This window comes from Seriola aureovittata, chromosome 20 (genome assembly GCF_021018895.1).
Source record: "Seriola aureovittata isolate HTS-2021-v1 ecotype China chromosome 20, ASM2101889v1, whole genome shotgun sequence".
Classification (NCBI taxonomy): Eukaryota; Metazoa; Chordata; class Actinopteri; order Carangiformes; family Carangidae; genus Seriola; species Seriola aureovittata.
Window position 1 is genome coordinate 23,564,857 of NC_079383.1, and position 15,819 is coordinate 23,580,675.

The following is a 15,819-nucleotide window of genomic DNA, read 5'->3' on the forward strand; positions in this document are numbered from 1 at the left end:
GATTTTAAGACAGGACAAGATGAAGACAAGAGAACATGATGAAGACAGTAGGAGAACATGAAGACAAGAGGATATAAAGACAGGAGAACATGAAGACAGAGCAAAACGTGAAGACAAGAGGACAAGAAGAAAGGAGAACATGAAGAAGACAGGAGGAGAACATGATGAAGACAGGAGGAGAACATGAAGACATGAAGACAAGAGGACATAAAGACAGGAGAACATGAAGACAGGAGAAGATAAAGACAAGAGGACATGAAGACAAGAGGATATGAAGACAGGAGAAGATGAAGACAAGAGAACATGATGAAGACAGGAGGAGAACATTAAAACAGGAGAACATGAAGACAAGAGGACATGAAGACAAGCGTACATAAAGACAAGAGAACATGATGAAGACAGGATGAGAACATGAAGACAAGAGGACAACATGAAGACAGGAGACTGTGAAGACAGGAGAACATGAAGACAAGAGGACAACATGAAGACAGGAGAACATGAAGACAGGAGGAGAACATGAAGACAAGAGAACATGAAGACAGGAGAACATGATAAAGACAGAAGGAGAACATGAAGACAGGAGAACATCATGAAGACAGGAGGTGAACATGAAGACAAGAGGACATAAAGACAGGAGAACATGAAGACAGGAGAAGATAAAGACAAGAGGACATGAAGAAAGAGAACATAAAGACAGAAGAACATGAAGACAGAGGAGAACATGAAGACAGGAGAACATGATGAAGACAGGAGGAGAACATGAAGACAGGAGAACATGATGAAGACAGGAGGAGAACATGAAGACAGGAGGACATGAAGACGGGCGAAGATGAAGACAAGAGGACATGAAGAAAAGAGAACATAAAGACAGGAGAACATGAAGACAAGAGGACAACATGAAGACAAGAGGACATGAAGACAGGAGAACATGAAGACAGGAGGAGAACATGAGACAGGAGAACATGATAAAGACAGAAGGAGAACATGAGACAGGAGGACATGAACACAGAAGAACATGAAGACAGGAGAACATGATAAAGACAGGAGGAGAAGATAAAGACAAGAGAACATGAAGGCAGGAGAACATGAAGACAGGAGGAGAAGATGAAGACAAGAGGACATGAAGACAAGAGGACATGAAGACAAGAGGACAACATGAAGACAGGAGAAGATAAAGACAAGAGGACATGGAGACAGGAGAACATGAAGACAGGAGACATGAAGACAGGAGAGAACATGAAGACAAGAGAACATAAAGACAGAAGAGAACATGAAGACATGAAGACAGGAGGAAACATGAAGACAGGAGGAGAACTGAAGACAGGAGAACATGAAGACATGAAGACAGGAGACATGAAGACAGGAGAACATGAAGACAGAGGACATGAAGACAGGAACAGAACATGAAGACAGAGGAGAACATGATGAAGACAGGAGACATGAAGACAGGAGACATGAAGACAGGAGAAGATGAAGACAAGAGAACATGAAGACAAGAGGATATAAAGACAGGACAAGATGAAGACAAGAGAACATAAAGACAGGAGAACATCATGAAGACAGGAGGACATGAACACAGAAGAACATGAAGACAGGAGAGAACATGAAGACAAGAGAACATAAAGACAGGAGAACATGAAGACAGGAGGACATGAAGACAAGAGTACATGAAGACAATAGAACATAAAGACAGGAGAACATGAAGACAGGAGAACATGAAGACAGGAGGAGAACATGAAGACAGGAGGACATGAAGACAGGAGAACATGAAGACAAGAGAACATGAAGACAGGAGGAGAACATGAAGACAGAGGAGAACATGAGGACAGGAGAACATGATAAAGACAGAAGGAGAACATGAAGACAGGAGAACATGATGAAGACAGGAGGCGAACATGAAAACATGAAGACAAGAGGACATAAAGACAGGAGAACATAAAGACGAGAGGACATGAAGACAAGAGAACATGAAGACAAGAGAACATGATGAAGACAGAAGGAGAACATGAAGACAGGAGGAGAACATGAAGACAAGAGGACATGAAGACAAGAGAACATGAAGGCAGGAGAACATGATGAAGACAGGAGGAGAACTGAAGACAGGAGAACATGAGACAAGAGGATATGAAAACAGGACAACATGTTGAAGACAGGAGGAGAAGATAAAGACAAGAGGACATGAAGACAAGAGGATATGAAGACAGGAGAACCTGAAAACAAGAGAACACGATGAAGACAGAAGGAGAACATGAAGACAGGAGGAGAACATGAAGACAGGAGAAGACGAGACAAGAGGATATGAAAACAGGAGAACATGTTGAAGACAGGAGGAGAAGATGAAGACAAGAGGACATGAAAACAAGAGAACATGAAGACAGAGGAGAACATGATGAACACAGGAGGAGAACATGAAGACAGGAATAAAGAAAGGTGGTTGACCTCATCACCAGCAGTAGAACATGAGAGAACCCACCTTAGTTGCGTAGTTAGGTTTGTCCACGGCTTCGTCTCCGATGTAGAAGTCGAGGTCGTCGACTCCTCGTACGAGCCTCCTCTGGGCCTGTTCTCCCACGCTGGCCGACTCCCTGATGGCGATGCCTGGTTCACATTCACACACACAAACATGTGATTTAGGTGTTCTCAAGCAGAGGGAGGTCGAAGGTCAAAGGTCAGGTCAAAGTTATGTGTTGTTGTGAGTGGTTCTTACAGGAGGGCATGATGAACTGTGGCTCTGTGTTTCCAGCATAGCCGATCTTTGTGTACCTGCAGTCACACACATGAAACTCTGTTAGGAAACAGTGAAGCAGAGGTTCCCAACATCTGGCTCTGGACCCAGGAAGTGCCTCTGAGGAACCTTTGGTCAGGTCATGTATCAGAACACAATGAACAAAACTTTTCTCATGGGACACTTTCTGGTTCCAGCTGAGTGATCTTAATTCATGTTCAATCATTTTGATGTTTGTTCTGTTGGACAAAAAAACAATGTTCTGATCTTTACAAACCAATAATCAATTGTTTGGCTGAGAAAATAATCAGCAGATAATCAATAATGAAAATATTGGTGAGTTGCAGTAAGAAACAGGGCGGACACTTTTCAGTTGTTCCTCTCTTGTTCCCACTAGAACCAGGAACCATTGAGTGTTATACTGGGACCAGTGTCACCAGCTGTTTTTAGTCTCTGCAGCTGTGAGCAGCTCCACCTTCACCTGCAAACTAACTCAGGTCTGAGACCAGTGTTACCATGGTAACAATCAATGACACATGCGCTGACCGGCAGCACCCAACAACAACAACAACAGGTAAGCATGGCTCATACTTTGAGCAAAGAGAAAGGAAAGAGTTTTCAGAGATGGCCGCCATTTTGTTTATTATTGTTTCTCTTCAGTAAAACCTCCTGTAGCTGTTGAATTCCTCCCAAACACAAACATGTCTTACAAGAGTCTTAATTTACCCAGAATTCATTGCACCACAGTCAGACTTAAGACAATAAGAGGAGAACTGGTTTGTGCAGCAGCTGAATTCAGACTCTGTCAATCTGAAGTCTGTCTCTGAGAGTCCAGCTCCTGTTCCACTTCCTGCAGCTGTCCTACATTCAGACCAGAATAGACTGATCACAGATCAGTGGGCGGGGCCTCACACACCGACTGTCCCCGTTCCAACAGCGTCTGTCAAACAGCAGGACATGGTTTTCTGCAGAGTCAATATGTCCCCAGAGACCAGCCCCCTGATGAGGTGATTCATTCTAATGATGCTGAAACAAAACAGAGTCATCCTGAGGGTCCCGGGTCCAGTCCCGGGTCCAGTCCCGGGTCCAGTCCCGGGTCCAGTCCCGGGTCCAGTCCTTACATAGGCCATGAACCAATTCAGAATCAAAATCCATCATCATTATTATTATCATTATTATTGACTGATCACCTCTGCTGACTTTATTTTAGTTGAACTGTTCCTTTAATAACAACCAAAACAACACACACACACACACACACACACACACACACACACACACACCACACACACACACACACACACACACACACACACACACACACACACACACAGAGGCGTGCTCTCTACACACATGATCATGATGATGTTCATAAAAACACACATGACGTCACAGTCTTTACTGTGTACAGTGTGCGTGTGTCCTCACCCGGTCCCGCAGTCTATCACGCACGGAGGCAGCTGCAGGGACATGTTGGGGTTCAGGTCCGGCTCGGTCCGGGCCGCGGGGCGGTCGGTGGTTGTTGTTGTGACCGGATGAGTGCAGAGCGGAGAGCGCGTGGCGGAGTTAGACCACTGTGATGGAGAGACAGAAAGAGAGAGAGAGAGAGTGAGAGAAATGTAATACCTGTGTGTTGGACCGTCCCCTCTCGCTCTCTCAGAGCAGTTCCGGGTCGGAGGGAAAGGAGGAGAAAATAGAAACACATCTGACACGGCCTCAGTAACCAGAGAGAGAGAGAGAGAGAGAGAGAGAGAGAGAGAGAGAGAGAGAGAGAGAGAAAGAGAGAGAAAGAGAGAGAGTGTTTGTGTGTGTTACGTTCACGTGATGTCAACTACACTGTAAATATCGCTGCCTGTAACTGAACACACAACTCACCTCCGCCTCCTAGTGGTGATGACACACAACAACAACAACAACAACAACAATAATAATAATAACAATCCTAATAATAATAAATGTAGGTAACGTGATGTATGACGGATGCATCTGCTGATTATTGATTATCGGTGTTGGATCAGTCTGATCAGTGTGACTGAAATATTTGGTGTTTAACATCAACACTGACTGAAGTGGTTGATCAGTTATCAGCAGTCTCTGATTACTTTCTGATCATTAACTGATAATCAATGAATCATCTCAGTAATCTGAAGTGAATCTGACTGAGCTGTGAGCTGCAGTACTAGTACACAGCAGAGAGTAAAGTGAAGTACAAGTACCTGAACCTGGGACTGCAGTGACTCTCCTCCATGATGCTGGAACACACGCGACAGTAACACGTTGTCATCTACAGTCACTCCAGCAGGTGGCGCCAAACACAACAACGACTCACACTGATCACATATATATATACCGCAGTAAAACCACATTTAAACTACATTTATACTACAGTAAAACTACATATTTATACCACATTTAAATCACATTAAAACATTAAATCTAAAACTATTAAAAAAAACCCTGTCACACTCTGTCATGTGTAACATGTACAAAAGGACAAAGGAGGATAATTACTACTACTAATACTACTAATACTACCATTACAAAAACTCATACTATAAATAGAACTACTATTAATACTACTGGAACAATAACTTACACTGATGACACTAACTATAATAATACAAATACTACTATAACAATTACTACTATGAACCTTCCATTACTACTGAGTTACAAGTATTACTACCTGTAATGATACCACTACTACAATTATACTTCTAGACTTACTGTTACTACTACAACTAATAAAACTGCTTCAAGCACTAGGATTGTGTGTATATACTATAATATTAATATACTATGACTAGTACTATACTAGAATACTAGTATTGTTAATGCTACTACAATACTAGTACTATTAACATTACTACTAGAAATACTGATAAAATAATACACTACCAATACTACCAGGAGTACCACTACTGAAAGTATTAGACTCATGAAATATTTACAAATACTAATACTTATAATACTATTATTAATATTAATACTAATACAAAGACAAGTATCAATACTGCTGCTAACTACTACTATTATTAATACTACTACTACTACATGTATAATGCACTATGTACTATGACTAATAATAATAGACACAAATAAGGAAATCAAAATTAAACAACTTAAACGTGCACGCTCACATGCGCGCGCATCTAGGGGCAATGAGAGCATGAATGAGACTGAGGACAGGGGGGGACAGATCCAGGACAGAGCCGAGACAGAGCCGGGACAGAGCCGAGACAGAGCCGGGACAGATCCAGGACAGAGCCGGGACAGAACCGAGACAGAACCGAGACAGAGCCGAGACAGATCCAGGACAGAGCCGAGACAGAGCCGGGACAGAACCGAGACAGAACCGAGACAGAGCCGAGACAGAGCCGAGACAGAGCCGAGACAGAGCCGGACAGATCCAGGACAGAGCCGAGACAGAGCCGGGACAGAGAATCAAGAAGCCTTCATCATCCTCCTCCTCCTTTGGACACTTTCATGTAGACGTTTTGTGGCGGGAGTCTGGCAGTGAGAGGATCGTTGGAGGGGAATCCCACCGGTCATAAAAAGGGGGCGTGACCACCGGCAGTCTGTGTGTGTGTGTGTGTGTGTGTGTGTGTATATAGCACGTGCAGTGAGGACTACAGACCCGGAGGAAGACCCGGACCTGCAGCCTCTCACTGATTCCCGGAAGATGTTTCTTTCTTCTGTGTCTCCGGATATCGATTATCGATCGTCGTCCCTGATCATCTGATCATCTACCGGGTTTCCTCTCCCCCGCGTCATGTTGGATTCTCAGTTTTACCTCCTCAGACCTGAACCGGGTCTCCGTGATGAGCCCCGGCGCGTCGCCCGATCCTCAATCAACCGGTAATCAATAACGGTTTATCGATCATGGCCTGAAGCTTCACTGTCACGTGAGACGGATCCGGTTTGAACCAGAGAAGAAGAGTTTTCATTGTCACTCTCCTCACAGCTCAACTTTTACTTCCTGCTGGAACTTGATGACGCAGCCTGTGTTTTTATTTTAGTATCAACTGACAGCTTCATAACGCAGCACCTCCTGACGTCACCAGGTGCTGCGTTCCTATTGGCCGACCATAGAGGATGCCAAGGTGTGGAGCTGCAGGTTGTGGGCTGTAACAGCAGTGACCTGCAGGGGGCGATGGCTGCCGTCTACACCAGCCGGGACATCGTGGAGGATTTCCTCCACTACAAGCTGCTCAACAAGGGCGTGGCCTGGCGTTTCCGGCCGCCACCGCGCCAATCAGACGCTCGGCGCAGACACCAGGAAGCTTCTTCTGCTACGTCGAGGACGTCAGGCAGAGGCGTCGCTCCAGGTGATGCCCAGCAAGGTGAGGCGGTGTACTCATGTTGTCACGGCAACTGCTAATGAGTTCACGCCTGCTAATGCTACTAAAAGTACTACTACTATTAAGACTACTACTACTACAAACATTACTACTGCTACAAGTACTACTACTACATGTACTAATACTATTTACATGTATAAACAGCTCTGATCCTGTTGCAGCTCGTAACAGTGGTGACATCATAGTACTGAGAGAAGGGGTGTGGTCAGGTGACATCACTGTTTCCTGTATTGTGATGTAACAACTTCTTTCACGCCCCTTACATTATGATGACATCACTCGTCTCCTCCTTGGTCATTGGCTGTCTCCTCCTAGATCCCTGGTCGACCCCTCCTCGGCTACAGGTCGCCCTGCGGTGCGCCGGTGACGAGCTGGAGTGCCGTTACCGTGGCAACCTCTCAGCCCAGGTGTCAGCGCTGCTGCCCTGCGGGGACGGCGGCGGGGACGGCAGCCGGTCGGCGCAAAGGCAAAGCCTTACTGTGGTCAGGGAGGAGCTGTTCAGGGACGGCGTGAACTGGGGACGCATCGTGGCCATGATGGAGCTGGGAGGCGCTCTGAGCGCCGAGGTGGCCAAGACGGGCGGGGCGTGGCGGGTGGACGACATCGCCAGGTGGATGGAGGAGAGTCTGGACTCACCGCTGCTGCAGGGATGGATAGAAGACAATGGAGGATGGGTAGGAAGACAACAAGTCCTCTTTTTGTCTTTCTTCTTGCTCAGGCTCACAAACCAGATGTTTTCAGTCTGATTAACGCAACGCTGATCCTTTCTTTCCTTGTTTCCTTCTTTCTTTTTCCTTTCCTTGTTTCCTTCCTGTCATCTTTTTTCTTTCCCTCAGCTCAGTGTTGAATCAGTCAGACTGTCAGTGAAGTAACCGTGACAACACTGAAACTATAACATGGCGTGGACTTGGTGGTACTCTGTGTTGTCCAGTGTCCAGGAGTCATTGAAATAGTTCAGGGATACTTGAGAGTGCTGGATCCTTGGAAGGGTTCTAGAGGTTCTGATCGGCTCCTCTGTTTGTCGTTGACCCCGGTCCGTTCACAGAGTCACTGAAATAGTTCAGGGATACTTGAAAGTCTTGAACAGTCTTTGGTTTCAGAAGTCCTACAGGTGGCTGAAGATATTCCAGGGCAGGGACAGGTTTTCAAGGGTCCTTGATGAGGACAGAAGGACAGAAGTTCCTGAGGATGTTTGAGAGTGATGGAAGAGTCTTGGATCAGGTCCCAGGCCCTTGAAGGGGTTCCAGCACAGGGTTCATGGTGGTTTCAGTAGTTCTTCTTTGAGAGGGATCCTGTGGTGATTGAAGGGTCCTTGAAAAGTCCCTCCAGGGTCCAGGAGTCACCGGGGGCTTCAGAGGTTTTGACCTGCAGCTTTTTCAAGGAATCCGTCTTTTTTTAAATTTGTGTCATTGGACAGTAAAGTGCGGGAATCGAACCATCTTGTGTTTATGTGGTGTGTTCCTTAACCGTCATCTTAACAGCTGATCAATCAATCAGAAATCAATAAGGGATATTATCAATAATATAAACATACAGCAGTTCAACATCAAATACATCAGATTCAAACACAGTGTGTGTGTGTGGATCAGATGTGACAGAGAAAAGTATTTTGGTTGAAATGCAAATTATATGCAAAGTGCAGAAAATCCCTAAAACTCTGCAGAGAGACTGTGTGTGTGTGTGTGTGTGTGTGTGTGTGTGTGTGTGTGTGTGTGTGTGTGTGTGTGTGTGTGTGAGATATGAAGGACAGAGGCTGTTTGATGACACAGACAGAAACAGCTCAGATCTACGTGAAGGATGAGTCGGACATGTTGGACAGTTTAGAGACAAACTGAAGAATAAATGAGTCACAGAAATAATCGATCAATAATCTGATTGATTTAAATCTTGTTAGCTGTGGGAATATTTATTCAAAAATCTAACTGATCTTAATGAGCTGAAAATTCAAAAAGACGTTTAGCTCAGATAGTAACTGCTCCAGACTTTCATTACAGAAACATCAGGGTGAAGAAAACAAGCACACCTCATGTTAACTGTGTACTTAAAAACACACTGATCATTAACTCCACACGATCATTTGAAAAGCTCTGATTAAAAATCTATTGTCTGCTAACACATGCAGAAATGTGATATATGACATGTCTCCTGTAAAAGGATGAATTATTGTCACATATATAAATCCATATAAGTTTATAACATATATGAAATACCCAGTGAAATGTGTATCTGTATATACATATATATATATATATATATATATATATACTGACAGGTTGGATATATATTTATGTAATGTATGTCTACAATATGAACATACATATATAAACACATTTTTTATGGGTAGACGTCAATATATGAAATTGTTCCAATCTCTGATTTAATTAATACATATTTTTTGTTTTATATGTACATGTACTACACATACAGAAATGTAATATATGTACATGTTTTACTCTTGCGTTGTATAAAGTTTGAAAACACTATTAAAATTAATTAAAAACCAACAGGTTCATTTAAAACCCGACAACACACCTGTCAGTCCTGTGCTGCGTTCTGATTGGCTGACAGTCATCAGGCTGTTCACCTGTCAGATCTGACGTATCAGCAAGAGAGAGAGTGAGTGAGAGACCCCTGAACACAGCAGAGAAAAGCTTTTACTTTCTATTTATATTCTCTCCTGTCGCAGTGGTTTCCTTCAGTATATCTACAGCCTGATAAGAGTGTCTGTGTGTGTGTGTGTGTGTGTGTGTGTGTGTGTGTGTGTGTGTGTGTGTGTGGGGGTATTACCTAGAAATATCTTTCCAGGTAATCACTGTGGTTGAGTTTCCGCCTCAGGCGTCAGATAGAACTCTGTTCAACCTAAATAACAAGACAAGCGCTCTCTCTCTCTCTCTCTCTCACACACACACACACACACACACACACACACACACACACACACACACACACACACACACACACAGTGGACCTGAGGCGGCGTGTTTTCAATTTTCAGTTAATGTTCAGGCAGTGAAGAGCTGGTGGTTTGTCTGACATTAACACTGCAGCAGATGAAGGTGTGTGTGTGTGTGTGTGTGTGTGTGTGTGTGTGTGTGTGTGTGTGTGTGTGTGTGTGTTAGCTCTAAGAACACAGGCAGTGGTGAGCTGAGCGACTTTCTGAGAATTCACTGACAAAACTTTTCCATCAAGACGTTCAGATAGAGACAGAGTGTGTGTGTGTGTGTGTGTGTGTGTGTGTGTGTGTGTGTGTGTGTTTAAAGAGGAAGTCCAGACTGAGATTATAAAATAACATTTTTCCTCAAACAAATGTTTAATTAAAACAATAAAAAGGATCAAACTCTGTTAAACTCTTCTGTGTCTAAATGTTTGGGGGTGGGTCACACATATATGTATCCCAGAGCAACAAGGTGTGAACAAAGGTTCCTACGTGAAGCAAGCAGTAGGTGGCAGTAGTGAGTCACCTGAGCCGCCAGGAAACATGAACAAAGGCGACATCACAACAAGTCGTTAGCTCGTTAGCTCGTTAGCTCTGAGGAAGAAAATACACATTTGGGTAGCTGGGACTTGACGCCTGTCTGTCTGCATGCAGTGCCCTCTTCTATTGTCTTCCCCCCTACCTTTACCTTACTAGCTGATTCATCTAAAGGCTCTTCCTGGCCCCCTGCTAACTTGACCCTAGGTGTTACACTGTGTGGCCTCCAGAGGACCTTTTGTTTCTACACCTTTTGATCACCTTGTTGTCCTGTCTGACCACGTCTATAACCCCAATCAACTGTGTGTACATACTGTTGACCCCCCCCCCCCCCTCTTTTCTGCAACTGTATAACTGTCCCCTGCCCTTCATTCTGGGTCAGTCTACTGCCTCAGACCCGCTCTCTGTCAGTTGGCTCACCGTATCCTGGGTTACCAATAAACTCACATCACTACAGTGATGGTGTGGGTCATGAGGAGACAGCGCTGAGCTGTGTCATCACACCTGTGGCCACAGAGGGCGCCGTCCCTGCTGCTACAAGGATCCTCTGGTCCCTCCCTGACTGTGGACCAGGACCAGGACCAGGACCTGGACACATCCAGCGGTTCCTCAGTGGATTGATGTTGGCGGCTTGTTAGTGAATCCTCTTCTCTGTCTCTCTGTGGGTTAACACACTGGTCGTCTGGTCTGGGATGATCAATAAAAACTAATCAACTACTACTACTTTCTACTGAAAAAATAGTCCCACACCCCCCTTCCTCACAGACCCAGTTCTCATCAGTCCACTCAGCAAAACACACACACACACACACACACACACACACACACACACACACACACACACACACACACACACGTTCCCTTCATGTGACTCATGTTTCAGAGAAATGTGATTCAGTCTGATGTTGAACTGTCAATCATGCAGTCACTGTGTGTGTGTGTGTGTGTGTGTGTGTGTGTGTGTGTGTGTTTCCTGTGGTCTTTGAAGCTGTCAATCAAACCTCATCTGCACAGTAGAGACATGAAGAAGACTTGGGGGGGGGGGGCAGTCTGAAAGAGAGGAGAAACTATTTTAGAGAAGGGTTCTCCCCTAATCATCATATTACTGTTCCACATCAACACACACACACACACACACACACACACACACACACACACACACACACACACACACACACACACACACACACACACACACACACAGTTTCATTTGTGAATCTATCACAGCATAAAAGACATGACTCAGTTTCTCTCTCTCTCTGATTTCCCAGAATGCCTTTGTGGAGTTGTACGGCGAGTCCAGACCTCCAGTCAGTTTCTGGTCTCTGAGGACAGTGTTTGGACTGGCTGTACTGGGAGCAGCTGGGATCGCACTGGGAGCCTTGTTCACCCAGAAATAACTCAGACTCCGGGACCAGACTGATCCAACCCAGACCAGTCTGAACCGGTCTGAACCGATTTAGTCTGGTCTGGTCTGGACTGATCTGGACTGATTGGATCTGGTCTGGACTGGTCTGGACGGATCTGGTCTGGTCTGGTCTGATTGGATCTGGTCTGGACTGGTCTGGTCTGGAGTGATCTGGACTGATCTGGACTGATTGGATCTGGTCTGGACTGGTCTGGACGGATCTGGTCTGGTCTGGTCTGATTGGATCTGGTCTGGACTGGTCTGGTCTGGAGTGATCTGGACTGATCTGGACTGATTGGATCTGGTCTGGACTGGTCTGGACGGATCTGGTCTGAACTGATCTGATTGGATCTAGGCTGGACTGGTCTGGTCTGATCTGGACTTGACAGGACTGGTCTGGTCTGGACTGATCTGGTCTGATCTGGTCTGGACTGGTCTGGTCTGATCTGATTGGATCTGGTCTGGTCTGGTCTGGTCTGGTCTGGACTGATCTGGACTGATTGGATCTGGTCTGGACTGGTCTGGACGGATCTGGTCTGGTCTGGTCTGATTGGATCTGGTCTGGACTGGTCTGGTCTGGACTGGTCTGATCTGGACTGGTCTGGAGTCTGCAAATACAAAGACACAGCAGTTCTACACAATAAGAGTCCTGTAATGATCACTGAGGTTGGAGTTTCAAAATAAAAGTTCCACTGCCTTCCTGTTAGCTGACAGGCTCACAATGAACTGGACCATGTTCCGCAGTGTTTCATGTTTATCAACAAATCACCATGACAACCGCTCTGAATGTTCATGGACATCAACATCACCTCCATGTTTTTATTCTGATACTAATTCCGTGTCGTTCATGTTGAACCTGTTGACTGATGTTGACTAACACGGATGAAGGTGACTCTGGAGAAGACAGACGAGGACTCACAGGAGACAAAGAGACATCACAGACGTTGTCTTCACTCACAGCGAGGACACTCAGCAGAGACGACCTTCAAAGACTCAACATGCAGATTAAACTGCGACTGTCAGAGGAAACAAAAAACAAACTGCCGCCCAGCGACAGTCAGAGCGGCCATTTTGTTTTCAGGTTGTCCGTCCGTCTCATTCTCGTGGACACGATGTCTCAGTAACACCTTCAAAGAACTTCTTCAAATTTGGTACCAACATTCACCTGGACTCAAGGATGAACTGATTAGACTTTTGAGGTCAAAGGTCAAGGTCAGTGTGACCTCACAACTCAAGACTTCACACAGAAACTATGACAACATTTCTCACAAATGGTTGATATTTTATATTTTCTATGACTCTGGATAAACAGGAAGTGACCTGAGCTGATTCCAGATGAACAGTGATCCAGCAGCAGGACGATGGACGCCAGCGGCTGCATCTGATTGGCTCCTGACAGTTGACCAACATTTCTCCAGGGTGAATCAGACGTGGCTAATGAGTGTTTATAAAGCTCAGGTATAAGAAGAGAGTCACAGATCTGTGACTGCAGAGCTTCATCGCTTCAACTGTTAGTTATGATACCTGCTCAGTTAACCCTGGGTTTACCTGTCCAGGTACAAACGCATTTATGTGAAAGGGGCGGAGTTGTTAATTATAAGCAGCATTGTCTGAACCATGAATGAAGTTCTTAATATGATAGGAGAGGAAACGCTGACACCTGCAGGTGAGTTGGGTTATAACCACGTCCAATAGTCACATTCAACAAGGTGACATGTAAACAATATGATCACATGACTGGAATGAAAAATACATATTTCTAAATATAACTACTAACTACTAAGTCAGACTAAAGATATATTGTGAATAAGGTGAAGAATTATTATGAACAAACTTATGAAGGTGATGAAGATAAAACAGTGAACGTTACTGTCACTGCTGCAGAGGAGGGAAAGAAAAGGAGACAGAGTCAGTGACTGAAGTGTTTGAAATGTATAAATCAAATTAATAATCATAAATATTGATCAGTGTGTGGATCATGTAAATGTTTATTCTTCCTCATTATTCTGAACTCAATGATGAAGAAGAGTAAAAGCTTCATCACTGTCAGATTAAGGATGTCCTGCTCGCTCGTACACTTCTCTGCACTGCTGGATTATTATATCACATGACGTTCAGCCTCTGACAGAGGAAATTTATCTTTGATTACTGATTATTTTACTGATTGATTAGTATTATTGACTTTATAAAATGTTCAGATGAACTGACTCTGATGTTCATGTATCAGACTGTTGCTGTTGTGTCAACATGTGATTTCATTTTCTATTTTTCATTTTCCATATTTTCCTTTTGTAATGAGCTTGTCATGAACTGAACATGTTGGTGTTGGTTGGTTCAATTATTTTTATGCACTTTGTTATTTTTTTGTTTTTATCTGACGACAGGAAGTGACAGTTCATATGTGGAAATCTTTAATTCAGCTTCTGACGTTATAAGATTCTGTCTGGAAAAACTTTTGTTTTAGTCAGAAATGTTGAAATGATTAATGAGAGTAAATGTGATGACAATGTTTTGTAATTGTATTAAAACTAATATTTTTATTTACTGGTGTTTTCGCTCTGGTTCAGTCAGTTCTTCTCTTACATCTCTAATGTTTAATCAATATAACTTCATAAGTTATCCAATTATCATCTGATGGTTCTGTCTCCATCTAGTGGCTGGAACAAAGAACCACACTCTGACCTGCTCATGTTTTCTTCTCCACCACATCCTCTCCAGTTTGGGTAAATCCAGAATCTGTGATCCGGTCTGAACCCTGGTCCCCCTCAGGTCATGGTCTCTGGTCTCTGCTGGTTGGTGGTTTTGTTTTGGACAGAGATCAAGGTGAGATGTTAATAATTGACACGATTTAACTCACATATAAGCAGAGTGAACTGAGATACCGGTGAGTTTCCCACTCGGGCCAAAAGTTCTTCTGATCCCATTTGCTTGTTTTCCAACCGTTAGTTGACAAAGACACTGGGTGTCACGATCTCTCGTTCAGACAGCTGAGGACTAAAGAACTATCTGCTCAGAGTAGTGGAGATGTAGAAAAGCGTAACAGGTCATGGTTCTGATTGATGCCTTTGGCGAAGGGTCAGTTTCTTCAGGTTTTCATTCATTAACCGGATCAGCATGTGTGTGTGTTGTACTTCCTGTTTGCAGCCAACACTGTCTGAAGTCGCTCCCTTGTTCACTCATTCACTGTCAACAGACAATCAATAGTTTACTCTAGTCAACAGTAAATTTTACTGATCATTTTCAGATCAAGTTTATTTATACAGCACCTGAAAAACAACCTAAAGCTGCTGCACAAATTACAGTCACAACAACAGCAAGTGAAATGACAACAATGAATGACAATGACAAAATACAAGGCAATATAAAAATAAGTGGTAAAAAGAAGGGTAAAACTTGTAAGATCAATTTATAAAAATTAAAGAAATATAAAATACTAAGACGACTAACAGCAACCAGAGACCACTGAAATCATGTACGTCTCGAGTTTCATCTTGACAGAGGGGAACATTTGATTGAAAGCAGAAAGCTCTTTCAAGCTTTGGAGCTGAACAACAAAGGCACCATCACCTCCCTTCCCCCACCCCCGCCTTGACCGTGGAACAGTTAAATGTAGTCTGTACCAGTTAAAAGTCTCGCTGCAGCTTTCTGGACCAGATGCAGGTGAGGCAAAGAGGAGTGGCCAATACACCCAGGTGCAGTGAGTTACAGCCTTGAAGAAATTAATGCAATGGTAACAGTATTTCCTATATATGTATATATATATATTGGGTTTTTTGCCATCCAGCATTTCACATCCTGCAGGAAATGAAGTGTGGATGTAGTAGATTCAATGGAAATATATTTGCATGTTATC

General features: G+C 44.0%; 2 protein-coding genes and 1 long non-coding RNA gene across 6 annotated transcripts in view; 2 read left to right on the top strand and 1 right to left on the bottom strand.

Annotated features, from left to right (window-relative positions):
• Positions 1-5,029, bottom strand: part of actr3b (actin related protein 3B) — a 14,303-nt gene extending 9,274 nt beyond the window's left edge. For all 3 annotated transcript variants that reach the window (XR_008826084.1, XM_056363917.1, XM_056363916.1), the window contains exons 1-4: positions 4,942-5,029; positions 4,154-4,299; positions 2,708-2,763; positions 2,474-2,598 (exon numbers count right to left, since the gene is read on the bottom strand). Coding sequence is in view for 2 of the 3 variants with exons in the window: in XM_056363917.1 (XP_056219892.1) it covers positions 2,474-2,598; positions 2,708-2,763; positions 4,154-4,197 (225 nt within the window). In the remaining variant the exon portion in view is untranslated. The remainder of the gene's footprint in view (positions 1-2,473; positions 2,599-2,707; positions 2,764-4,153; positions 4,300-4,941) is intronic.
• A 1,133-nt stretch (positions 5,030-6,162) lies between these two features.
• On the top strand, positions 6,163-11,989 carry LOC130161017 (apoptosis regulator Bcl-2-like). 2 transcript variants are annotated; one of them, XM_056363933.1, is made up of 3 exons: positions 6,163-7,053; positions 7,402-7,760; positions 11,830-11,989. In XM_056363933.1, exons 1-3 carry the CDS (start codon positions 6,879-6,881, stop codon positions 11,956-11,958), a joined length of 663 nt encoding a protein of 220 aa, XP_056219908.1. In that variant the 5' UTR covers positions 6,163-6,878; the 3' UTR covers positions 11,959-11,989. The 2 variants fall into 2 exon arrangements, with proteins under 2 accessions (XP_056219908.1, XP_056219909.1); XM_056363934.1 differs by lacking the exon at positions 11,830-11,989 and adding an exon at positions 7,923-9,716.
• Positions 11,990-12,871: 882 nt separating this feature from the next.
• LOC130161028 (uncharacterized) lies at positions 12,872-13,866 on the top strand. Its single transcript, XR_008826089.1, has 2 exons — positions 12,872-13,178; positions 13,279-13,866. It is a non-coding gene; the product is annotated as an uncharacterized LOC130161028 (long non-coding RNA).
• Positions 13,867-15,819: the final 1,953 nt, after the last annotated feature.